General features: G+C 42.7%; 1 protein-coding gene across 3 annotated transcripts in view; it reads left to right on the top strand.

The window, feature by feature from the left end:
- LOC123034494 (protein SSUH2 homolog) overlaps window positions 1-12,076 on the top strand; it is a 36,368-nt gene extending 24,292 nt beyond the window's left edge. For all 3 annotated transcript variants that reach the window (XM_044451875.1, XM_044451873.1, XM_044451874.1), the window contains 6 exons: window positions 1,721-1,783; window positions 4,120-4,208; window positions 5,975-6,067; window positions 7,604-7,709; window positions 8,692-8,805; window positions 10,110-12,076. In XM_044451875.1, the coding sequence (XP_044307810.1) occupies window positions 1,721-1,783; window positions 4,120-4,208; window positions 5,975-6,067; window positions 7,604-7,709; window positions 8,692-8,805; window positions 10,110-10,250 (606 nt within the window). In that variant the 3' untranslated portion in view covers window positions 10,251-12,076. The remainder of the gene's footprint in view (window positions 1-1,720; window positions 1,784-4,119; window positions 4,209-5,974; window positions 6,068-7,603; window positions 7,710-8,691; window positions 8,806-10,109) is intronic.
- The last annotated feature ends 642 nt before the right edge of the window (window positions 12,077-12,718 follow it).

Genomic DNA, 12,718 nt, shown 5'->3' on the forward strand with positions numbered 1-12,718 from the left:
GGTTTATGAGTATACAGTGCTTTGTTTATACTGAAGCAGAGAGCAGCACCTCTGGAAGTAGTCAGCAGTGGCATCATGGTGGCTCTAGTAGGAAACAAGGCATATGAAAACATTACACCCATACTTTTCCAGCAGAACTGGGCTCCCCAGGCAGCTGTTAGACCAGAGCCCATTTCTACTAGGGAACAAGGCACATACACCCTGTGGCCCACTGAGTTCCAGCACTGTTGGCATTCTTCCAGCAGCAGGCATGGGGCAGTGGGGCCTGGCCAAGGGTGCAAGAACTGCCAGAGGGGGAGCCCCCCTCCTTTCTTTGATGAAAGGAAACTGTTAGGCAGCTTATGAAATGGAGGCCATCTTTAAGTATTTTGTGCCATCCCCAAACATAAAGGTACGCTAGGTGTTGTTAGCTGGAAAACTGGAAAATGTGTGATGGTTTTTGGCTCAGCTTTGCATATATTGTTGTCCCCCTATTTGAATATATTTATTTTGAATTCTCTGAAACAAACCATAACTTGAGGTCTGATGTTAATTTGCTTCTTTCCCTGGTTTCAGCTCTTGGCAGAGAATGCTGTTTTTACTGCTTGAAACCTTGAAATAATACTTCAGTAATGGCAAGAAGTTGTTTCGACTGCTTTATATAGTTTGCTGTATGCATATCAACTGAATAGGGTAGCTGCCATGAGAAATGGTTTTGTATCCACCCAGAAGAACAAAGCCAGGCTATTTTTGCACTTGGTGACTGTGTTCAGGCAGGCAGAAAAATTAATTTAAATGCCTCTCTTTCCTATGCAATATCCTAGGTCAACTGACCCAATGAGACCTGCTTATGGCTTCAGTCTTGTACATACATCCTTGGGACTAAGGTCGACTGCATTCAGTGGGATATATTTCTGATCAAACATACATAGGATTTCACTGTAGAGTCAGCTGATTTGATATTAAGTGCCCAGTGAAGTGTTTATCTGCCATTGATTTAAATGGAAAATAAGCTCCTTTACATGGAACCACCTGTGAATTAAGCCTTATACTTCCTTGCAATGGATTTCCGTATATTGTTGAAAATGGAATGTTCCTATGAACCTCGTCCTATCAACCTCACTGTTCTCAGTATTCCTAATGATTTTATTATAGCATTTCTGGGATTTTGTAAAAGATAGAAATCAAGAGTTCACATCAGGAATATCCAGAGTTCACATCAAGAGGTCTCTGACCTAAGGAAGAAGAGATTTTATTTTGTGGGAATGTATGTTCTTTTTGATACGCTTTTTATATTCCCCATAAGGAGGGCATCCTGCTAAATTAAATAGACATGGTACCTGTAGTTTAGGGGAATTCTGTCATGAGAGGAGAGGAGAGGACATGGGTTGACTCCCATGTAGACTTTTTATAATGTTAGACTAGAATAAAACACCCATGTCAACGTTGCAGGAATAAAACAAGTGCTGGAAAGGATTGTTCAGTCGGTTTGCAGATCTCTCCCATTAGCTGGGATATTGATTGTCAATTTAAGCACAGTAGTAAAAATTCGCACAGTAGTAAAAATTCTAAATATAACATTGGGCTTATATTTCGAAAAAGCTGTTTTCTGTAATGCTTTGCTCTTTGTATTGGAATAATTTTTGCTTTTCTGACTTTGTGTTTGGTTCTCCATGACAGAAGCTTTCCAGATCATTTCCAAATGTTTTAGTTAACACTTAATTTTTTGTTTTGATTTCAGATTTGCTCAAATTGTAAAGGACGTGGTACAGTTTTGTGCCAAACTTGTAAAGGAACTGGCAAGGTATTTTATGATCATTCTTTTCCATGCGCTGCATCCAACATTGACCACCGACCAACGGAATGGCAACTATTGTCAAAATGGTTTTCCCCTCCTCCTGCATCCACTTCTGCACTCCCAAATCTTTTCTGGAAGATTGGGACACCCTCCAGAGCAGATCTGGGAGGGCTTCAGTGGGAGAAGAGAAAGGGGAAGCCCTGTTGAGTGCATTCTGCTTTTGTGATGCTGAATTCAAGTCCATTTGCCTTCTGCACAATTTAATGTAGAAAATGGATACATAAGAATTCATAAAAGAAACCATATGACACGGTGCCCTAAATTTCCTGGAGCTTTCTACATGAGGCTGCCAATTGGCCCTGTCTGCATTTGGTTTCACTGCAGAATTGAGATCTGAGTGTTCCCTTTCCTGTTTTTCCACTACACAACTTCTGTGAGACGTGGTGTAGCAGAATACACAAAAACACACAGGAAATCATACTTTCTTTTACAATTAAATGCTGCATTTTCCCTTGTGGGGAGTGAGAGTGAGAATGAGAGAGAGAGAAAATGAGAGAGAAAGAGAGACAACAAGCAAGCAAGCTCACTGAAGGTGCTGGTTAAACATAGAGGTTAAACACAGGGTCATGTTTGTTGTTTCAAGAGCCAGTAAACAACCATGAATGAGGAATGAAGAGTGCAGGATGATGCCTAGTGTAGAAAAGCCTCTTGGGAATGCAAAACAAGTAAACAAGTGAATGTTTGTTTTTTGAAAGGCATTTTGAAATGTACAAGTGGGGATCTCTGTGGATTATTGCAGTATGGCTCACTCCTATTCATTGGTCAGCCATGTGCCCCTGAGGATTTAGACTACTGCTAATCTGTGTGGGGCTGCCCTTGAAGATAGTTCAGACTCTGCAGTAAATACACAGTGCAGCAGCCAGATGTCTAACAGGTTCCAGTAGGTCCAACATATAATGCCATCTCTGGCCCACTTGTATTGCCTGCCTATATGCTTCTGAGCCTACTTCAAGATACTTGTTTTAATTTTTAAAGCCCTTCATGGCTTAAGAACACCATACTGAATGGAGCACCACCCTCAGCCTCCATCTACCTGGAACACATGATCTATATCTGGGGCCTTGCTCTGACTACCAACTTCAGAGGATGCCCAGAAAGAGCAACAAGGAGGAGGGCAGTCTCGGTGGTGGCTCCCCAATTATGGAATGATCTCCCCACTGAGGCCCATCTGACATCAATATTGCCATCTTTTTAGTATCAGATTGAAACTACCCTCTATTTTCAGGCATTTAATAGCATAGAAAGGGTTATGTCTGCTGTTTTAATTAGTCTAGTTTTATTGAAATGGCTTTAGACATTTAAACAATTTTCAAGCTTATATATTGGAATTTTATACTTTATTTTATTGTAACTGTATTTTTATCCCATGTCTTTTTATTGTACTTTGAGAAACTGTTGTCAACTGCCCAGACAGCTTAGAATATTGCTGTATTAGAATATTGGCAGTACAGAAAATAAATGCATAAAGAGTTAGCATTATGTACAAAGCAGGTCTTTGATCATGACTCATGATTTATTTTATTGCTGTGTTGCAAAGGAAATTTGTGACCAACGTTTGACTTCTTTTTTTAAAGGAAAACCTAACCTAACCTAACCTACTGGTCAGTTTCTTGGCAATTCAGTTTGCTTCAAATTAGGTTTTGGTACTTGTTTATATTAAGGGCAGAGCCCTATTGACTGCATCTTTAGTAATCAGAAGCCTCTGGACATCAAGATTTCCATATGTATAGAGCAGGGCCGAATGGGTGGCAGAAGTGACTTTCTCCTCTCTGCTCCCCTGCCCTGCAGATTTTGCGTGACAGACATATAAGCTCTTCTTGCAAGGGCACTTTGCAAGGGGAGGGAAGGAACTGGGCGGGGGCGGCGGCTCAATATAACTTGCAACCTTGCCTTTCTGGTCCCCTCCTTCTCCATCCATGAGAATGCCCCCCTTCCTCCTCCAAGTTTGCCTTATAGGTCAGACAGTCCTTTTCATGTCCACCACAAGATGGGAGTCTTAGGTCAAAAATCTCAGAGGAATGCAAGTCCCCAAGCCTTGTTTTTGAAGAGATATCATTTATATAAGTCAGGTTTAACCATTTTATCCACTTTGAAAATTGATTTGTTTTATAGAATATATATTATAAATTATATAACTACAATCAGGTTATATTTATATAATCTACTTTATGTACTTACTTTCATTTTATTTTGTTCACTTTGTGTTTTGAAAAGACACTTGAACCTAAAGTATACATTAGAAAATAGCAGAAATTATTTATATTTTACTTCTTCAAATGTAGAAAATCTGTTCAGCTTGTGATGGTACTGGAACAAGTTTGCTAGCAGATGACAACATTTGTTTACGGTGTACCGGTTCAGGAAACATTCGGTAAGTGGATAATGATAAACTGTACTGCCAACCAAATCTTTGGTTTTATTTTAGTAATAGTTTATATAACAGGCATGTATTGAATTGTCACCTGCTTCCTCAGTTTCTCAGCAAGGAAAAACTGTGATCAGTTCTTTTATATGTTGAGATCTAACCAACATCTAGGGATGCAGGTGGCACAGTGGTTTAAACTGCTGTACTGCTGTGTTGGTTGATTGAAAGGTCGACAGTTTAAATCCGCAGATGGGGGTGAGCTCCCGTACTCTGTCCCAGCTCCTGCCAACCTTGCTGTTCGAAAGCATACAAATGCAAGTAGATAAAAAGGTACCACTTCGGTGGGAAGGTAACAGCCTTCCATGCACCTCAGTGTTTAGTCATGCCGGCCACATGACCACGGAGACCGTCTGCGGACAAATGCTGGCTCCCTCGGCTAGGAAACGGAGATGAGCACCACCCCCTAGAGTCAGGCATGACTGGACTTTAATGTCAAGGGGAAACCTTTACTTTACCTTTAACCAACATCTGCCATGGATTTTTCCGCTTCACTCTCCTCACATAACTCCCTTGTGAGGGTAGATCATCTGTATCAATATTTTATTTTACAGAAGGTAAACTGAAAATGTGAAGAGGTTTGATTGTATTGATTACTTTGTATCGAGACTTCCCGTCTCGACTTCTGTAACGTGTTCTACGTGGGGCTACCCTTGAAGACAGTCCGGATACTTCAATTGGTTCAAAATAGAGCTGCCAGGCTGCTGACGGGGACTGGGCGTTGTGTTCACATGACTCCCGTTCTCCGTCAGCTTCACTGGCTTCCCATTGAAGTCTGGGCCCAATTCAAGGTGTTGGTGATGACCTATAAAGCCCTAAATGGCTTGGGTCCTGGTTACCTGAAGGAGCGCTTGCATCCATATATGCCCAGCCACCCCTTGAGATTGGCGGGGGAGGCCCTTCTCCGGGAACCCTCCGTGAAAGAAATTAGGAGGGTGGGTGCTCGGAGGAGGGCTTTCTCTGCGGTGGCGCCTAAGTTATGGAACACGCTCCCCAGAGAGGTCTGCCTGGCGCCGTCGTTATTTGCTTTTCGGCGCCAGGTGAAGACCTTTTTATTCAAGCGGCATTTTAACTGTTAATATTATTGGATTTTATCTGGCCAGGGCGGCTTATTTTATACTGTATTGTTGTATTTTTAATTTAATATTTATATTTTAATTTATATTATTATTATTTAACTTAGTGATGTAAGCCGCCCCGAGGCTTCGGCAAATGGGGCAGCATAAAAATGTTTTAATAAATAAATAAATAAATAAATAAAATTTTTAAATTAGTCTTGCCTTAATCTTACCTCTTGTGCAGAAAACTAATGCTGGAGTCTACACCAGCTCAAGTACTGTTGTAAATCAACATTCAATTTGGAAGCATGTCTGGTGCGTTGTGGACCATCTGGATCCATATCCTCCCCTAACGTGTACCCACACCCGTCCCTGGTATGCTTGTTTCTACTCCCCTCTTTCCAATGTTGGAGATTCCAAAAGTGGAAATAAACTATGGTGTAGATTTCCACAGTGTCTGAGCAGAGACTAAAATCCAAGGTTGGCTCTCTTCTTATGGGTCCTAAGATGCCATCCCAGTGACCATGGGCTTGCACGATTAATCTTTATAAAGATTACTCATCTGCAAAACAAAGACTGATATGATCCCAACATTTAGCATTTACACAATTGTTTCTTGGTGTTTTTTTCCTTTCTCTTCCCCCTCTCCTCCTGTAGTTGCTTCAGTTGCCATACCACTGGGTGGCGAAAGTGTTGCCGTTGCTCTGGGAAGGGCATCGTGCTATTTCATACTGAACTCACAATCACCTGGTAAGTTGAAAAAGCAAAGGAAGAAGGTTGTAAGCCCCCTCTGCATGTTAGTCCCATGAAAGGGGAAAACATGTAGAGTGGTTCTGCAGACCCTGCTTCTGGCCTTGCACCCAAGAGGGCTCATTTTTTCTTGTCCTCATTCTCATTTAAACCTGGGTCTTCTCAGTCCTAGTCCAACTCTAACCCCGCTGCCCTGCCACACACTAGATCTAGACACAGTTGGAGTATGAAATGGGAAAGCTGGGATACACGAAAAAGATCTTCATGAAATGGCTTCTCTGGAGCCAGAGCTCAACCATTGGGAAGACAATGCTTCTAATTACACTTGTTGGATACGTGCAGGCTACACCAGCATTATTGGGTTTAAGTTATTAGGTCAGAGGGTACAACTTCCATGTAGGGGCGAGCAACCAAAAAGAGCCTATGCAGAAGAGCAACACTTACAGTCAGCAGATACAGATTTCAGGGAGGAAATGGTTTTCCCATGTTCATCTCTGAGCCAAACTACATGGCACTAAATGCCAGTCAGTATTAATAGCAGGACTGGGGAGGGAAGATTTAAACCTTCCACTGCAGTCCCCGTGAAAATCCATCCAACTGACTACTCCCAGTACTGTTAGAAGGAGAGACACATGGTTAGGGTAAAAAGAGAAGTACAGTGCAAGACTCCCCTCCTCAGAGCATGCTTTTACTACGACTCCCCTGCTCTTCCTTTTTCTGGCATTCAGTGTTGGTCTGGAAATACCTGAGCTAATGGAACTATCATCCATCAGCACCAATTTGGCCTGACTTTTCAAAACAGGCCTTCCCTTTTCCCTGGGCTAGTCTTAGCGCAGCCTTGCATATAAGCTCAGAAGCATTAGTAGCCTGATTTTTTTTAAAAAAATGTATGATACTTTTTAACCTGATGCTGCATTTGTATAAATAAAAATGTGATCAACAAACACAACTTCCATTAATTAAACTTGCTTCAGAAGTATAGTCTAGCAAAAGTACTCATATAGGATAAGAGATTTCCTGTTTTGGAAAACTTTTGGAAAACAGGGATTTCAAAAAGTAATGAATACACTGCAATTTGAAACTCCTTATCTTTGCTTGGTAAGATCATAATCTCATCTTATACTTTCTCAAAAAAACAATGAAATGATGGAGGGCTCAATTTCAGAGCCCTTTCTACTGTTGGCAAGAGGCCGGCAAGGAAGGAACAGCCAGGCCTTTCTTAGAGCCCCCCTTCTCCAGTTTAAGTGCTTTTGCTAGATGGGCTTCTGAATTCTCTGGCTGACTTACCTTGCTGGGGGTGGAAACAACGGCTGAAATGTCCTTGGATCAAGTAGATCCAAGCCTTTCCTCCTCCCCGCCTGGCCAGCGGCACACTGCGTTGTCTTCCTTTTCCTCTTTCTGAGTTGGGAACTCCCCAGACTTTGGGAGCTTTCCATGGCAGCAGGAAGGCGTGGGGCAGGGAAATCCATTCCCCCCTCCATGCTCAAGCATGCGTCTTAAGAATGCAAATGTGTCTTTATTTCCATCTTTCAACAGGAGGAACAATATTTTAGAACACATAGCAGACAAGGATTGTGGCCTTCCATATTACCATTTTCAGGATGTGGCTGGAAAAGAAATATTTTGTGATGAACATACCTCGGTAACACAATTATCAACAATAATACCCCACTCTGTGTGTGTGTGTGTGTGTGCGCGCACGCACGCACACACACACGTGCTTGTGAGTGCATGCATGTGTGTGTATTCACCGCCATTATATTTATGTGTACTATACAATGTTATTCTTACACCCTGTGCTATGCAGCCACTGGTGCAAACAAAAAAGCAGCTCAGAACTGCATTTCAATGTGATGTGGAACACTTAACCATCCCACTGGAATTATTAGCAACATTTGGAAACTAATACAGATATTTGGATACTTTGGGACTTTGGGAATGTATAGAAGTAATTTCCATGGGCCTACTAGCTCAAAACTTTAAAAAGTTAATTTCTTCCTGGTAAAACTAGAAAGAAGGCAGGATTTCCTTTTCCGTTCTTCCTTATTTTTTAAAGAGCATGGAAAGTTTCTGTACTAATGTATTGTTGATCTTTTGCTGCACCCTGCATAGGAAGAGTGCTTGCTTTTGAGCTTCCTGCCCTATGCACTTGGGAAGACAGGTTCATCCAGACCTTTGAACACTGTATGGAAAGGGTGTTTCATACCTCACCCTTGAACCATTGTGACAGGAGAAGCAGCAATTGCAAACATTGCTTCTGCAAAAGTATTTATTTTCCTCATTTACTTTATCTCCTGTTCTTCCTGCTAGGAGCCCAAGGAGGTCTGTACAATCCTCCTCTTCCTCTCCTTTTTATCCTTAGAACAACCCTATGAGGTAGGCTAGGCTGAGATTCAGTGATTGGTCCATGAGCCTCATGGCCAAGAACAGGCTAGAACTCGGGTCTCCCAAGTCACAATCCAACACTATGGCACACTGGCTGTTTGTATTAATGGTACAGAAATCCTGCCTGCTAATTTGTAAAATCATCTTAAAACAGCAAGCACTTTTTGTTTACTCTCAAATGTTTAAAAATACATTGTGGGATGGTGTGTAACTTTACCTTGCCTTTATCTGTACTCCAGGTATTTCCTATAGTTGATTTTCCAGAGCCATCAGTTGATGATTATTCACGCGCATGCATTGCCCAGCACAAAATGCAGTTCTCCTCACAAAGCTTGCATCGAGTTGTGAGACAGGTAGGTGCCAAATGGAGCAAATGGATTCTTAAAATAGCGGACTAGGGAGCGGGGTTTGATCATCCAAAGGATTTTCTTTACATAATAATCTAAGGCTTATTTTTCAAAACAAGTTGTCATAAGTGGCTGGGGAGGGGAACTTTAAATACATGGGCAACCCACCAGATTCCTTTTCTTTCTTTTATGAAGAATTTTGCATACCTCAACATTATTACCTATGTGTTGAATATTTATAGTACTGGCAAGGAGAAAATATCTATCAAATAGGCTGTGGATTTAAGACAGGGATGCAGACTTTCTTTTCCTTATTAAAAATACTTTTTTATTTGGAAGAAAAAGCAAAAAGGGAGTTCCTGTAGTAAAATATATCAATGTACTGTAATCATTAACCTGGGATAGGGAAAATATAGGGGGAAGGACAGAAAGTTGTAGGGGGGGGGAACTAACATTTCCCTTTAAAATTTTGTCAATATAAGCAGACTGTATATCCAAATAAGAATCCATGTCACTTGTGGGAGGTAATAGTCAAAAGTAGCAAGAGAAGGAGACCTTCACGCCGTTGAGTGATGAGAGGTAGGTGATCTTCCAGCCAAGCTTCCAGGCCCTCACTAAGTGACATACAAAAAGCAGCAAGGCAAGTTACACAAAGTGTGTCGTAGCAACATCTGAAATACACATAATTTTGAAAAAGCTATTCCAAATAACCATGCCTGATTTTGTATTCAGTTCAAGGCAGAAACAAATAGGAAGGTCATTACATCTTACTAAACATCTGTATTGAAGGGAAAAGAAGCAAGTCAACTGGAAGGATTTCCATCATTTGGTGACCACCACTGAGAGGGCTCTGTTTCCGGGGCATGCCAGTCTAACTGATCTTAATAGCCAAATCTTAAAACTGACCTTAATGCTAGCTTATGGTCCTGGACTTGAAAGTTCCTTTTAAAAGACAGAAATAGACTTGCTGTGTGAGACAGACATTTTTCTGATACACTTTTTAGTACTGTTACACCCACTGAATCCCAAACCTACCCAGGGGTGTGAGTGTTAACTCCATGTTCTGTTTCTTTTGGACTAAATCACTGGAGACTTACATCGTTTTGTGACATTTTCACATATCTAGAGGTTAAGCAGAAGATGGAGATAAACAGCATTAACTCTAATACTGTTCCCCATCAGATTTCGTGCTGGCTGGGGATGATGGGACTTGCAGCCCTAAACATCCAATAGGCCCCAGATGGGACCATGCTCTCCCTCCCCCGCCCCCCTCTCTGTGTGTGTGTACATATTTTTTTTCTCTTTTGCAGAAGCAAACAGTTGAGTTGGTGCCAACCACAAAGGTTGAATATGAATGGAAAGAGAAACTCTATTCCTTCTACATTTATGGCAATGAGAATGAAGTATATACCACAGACTATCCAGGAAAGTGCTGTTGCTCTCTCATGTGACACAGGACAGCATTCAGCTTCCCAGCTTCTTGCAAGATTTCTCCATACTGCAAAGATGCTCTTAGGATGCCCGATCATGGGCACACATGGCTGGCATAGTTCGTGGCCGCTACGTGTGCAAAGCAGACGCTTGCCATGGGCACACAGCCCTACTTTTGGATCAGAGAGATGATGCAAGCTGGCTGCCTTGATGCGACCCGAGACCCCAAGCTCCTGCAGAATACCACACAGGACTTATGTAAGAGGCATCAGCTTGTTTTCTCTGGCTGTGCAACAGGAGACATTGGGGCGATCACTAAATAGTCCTATGTAGGACTAATAGTGCAGTTTATAAATTTTTTAAAAAATATAAAGTAATATACATTTCTTGTGGAAGTATGATCTACTTGGAATCAAATTAATCTATGTCATACTGGACGTCATCTTGCACAAATCTTTGCAATGGTTTATATTCCTCTTGGGTGATGGGTTTTAAAGCCCTCTGGCTCAAAAATGACAAGAAGGTAAGCCAAGGGAAGGGAGAATTGATAGAACTTTTTAGTGCATCTCCTGTACTAGACTAGTTCTCGCCACCTATGCCATTTCAGTGCTGTATTTACCACAGCCAAAATCTGCTTCTCTGGAGGAGGGTTTTTGAACCGTTTTAAGCCCAAGGGCCAAATCCAAGCTCGGAGAACCTCTCAGGACCCGTGTTCCAGTGGTGGGCAGTGCAGATGGCAAGAATGGCTAGCTGGACCTGAGACAAAAGGAGCAACTTTTAGAATGAGGTTGAAGCCAAGCAAAATCCAGACAACCATGAGGCCCACTCGGATGCTATGCAATGGACAAGCTGAGCACCCGATCGTGCAGTGCAATCCAAAGTGGGTTTTGTGACAGGAGGAGTGGTGGCAGACCTACCATTTGGTCCAAAGCTATGCTGGCACTCATTAGCCAAGGCAGATGGTAGATTGCCTCCCAGTTCCCCTTATGGTGCAGGTTCCACTCTGTTGATCAAAATGGAAGGGACTCTTCCTATACCAGCTCTAGGCTCCAGTCCAGATCCAAGGCTGTCTTCTCCTGTGCCTTGGCTTGGGGCCCCCTCAAGTTGCTGTCATCACTGCCTTGATGGATTTCCGCTTGTGGGGCTATCTGTGAACTGCAGGCTGAACAGCCCCACTCGTAGAACACCTCTCTGTGGGTGGAGTCTGGTGTTGGGGCGCTTTTGCCTAGTCTTGTCTTTCCTCAATAAGTTATATCTGGAGGCTGTGATTCTGCTGCCTGCACCCCGGTCTTGTGACGATGTGGAGGGCCTCCATGGAGGTGGGACGCACTCCTCTTCAAGCCATCACCCTCCACACGGACAGAGTGATAGACGCATGTAAGAAGGAAGCAAGGGCTGTTTAATTTCAACATTGAATGATTTGTAAAGATTGATGCTATGGAATGGGGCAGGGTATTGTCAGTGAGAAGCAGGTCGATAAACAAGAACAGAAGTGGTCTCTTTATGGAGAAAGGAAAGGCAGTTTTTCTAAGAACTGCATGCATCTAGCCTACTCTCAGTACTACTCAGGTACTTAACTATCAGAGCTTTGTGTATCAGCTTTTCATACAGACCTTGCTCCTGTGCACACAAGGATGGTATGGCCTACATATTCTGTCCCTTATTCCAACATGCTTTGAGTTAAATTCCACTTCATTTAATGGATTTAAACTGCTGCTATTGTTACAATTGTACCATTTGTTTTCATTGTCGTTCTGCAGTTTGAACTTTTTAAACTGTGAGCCACGATTCCTGTGGAAAGGTGGTAAATAAATTATTGTCATCAATAAAATAACAAGGAAAAGCATGGGCACGTACTTTCTTGGAGAGGGTATTATTAATGGTATTGCCAACAAAAAACGGGTCGCTCTAATTGTAAGCCACTAGGATTTGGTCATAAGTTCCAACTCGTGCTTAAGACTTACACTAGGCCTAGTACTGTCTCAGGCTCCCGCGGAGAAGTGTCCACAAGCTCTGCTGCAGGGGGTACGGTGTAGAGGATGGGTCCTCAAACTGTGGCTCGCAGGCCAGATCCGGCCTGCCACGCTGATTTACCTGGCCCGCCTCAGAGCTTTGGGACTCGCTTGGGGAAAACGATCTCCGAGCGAGTCCGGAAGCGCTGAGCCGGCACAGGTGCACTCAGTGGGGAGATGACCACGATCGCGGTCGTGCTGTAGGGCGGGGAGATGGCTGCGATCGTGCCCACCTTCCTTGCACAAGCAAGATCACGCCCGTCTTCCCCCGCAGCACGATCACGCCCATCTTCCCGCTCCCCCCATCACGATAGCGGACATTGTAGCTCTGTCCCTTGAATATAGACATGCTCTTCCCCTTCTCATCTTGGGCTTCTGCTGCAGCCCAGGCGAGCAGAGCAAGCATTTTTAAATTATTTTTAAAAAATTTGACCAATTTTTAATTTATTTTAATTTACATTATTTTTAAAATTTAT

The sequence above is a fragment of the Varanus komodoensis genome, unplaced genomic scaffold (genome assembly GCF_004798865.1).
Source record: "Varanus komodoensis strain SLA01 unplaced genomic scaffold, ASM479886v1 scaffold6_4, whole genome shotgun sequence".
Lineage (NCBI taxonomy): Eukaryota > Metazoa > Chordata > Lepidosauria > Squamata > Varanidae > Varanus > Varanus komodoensis.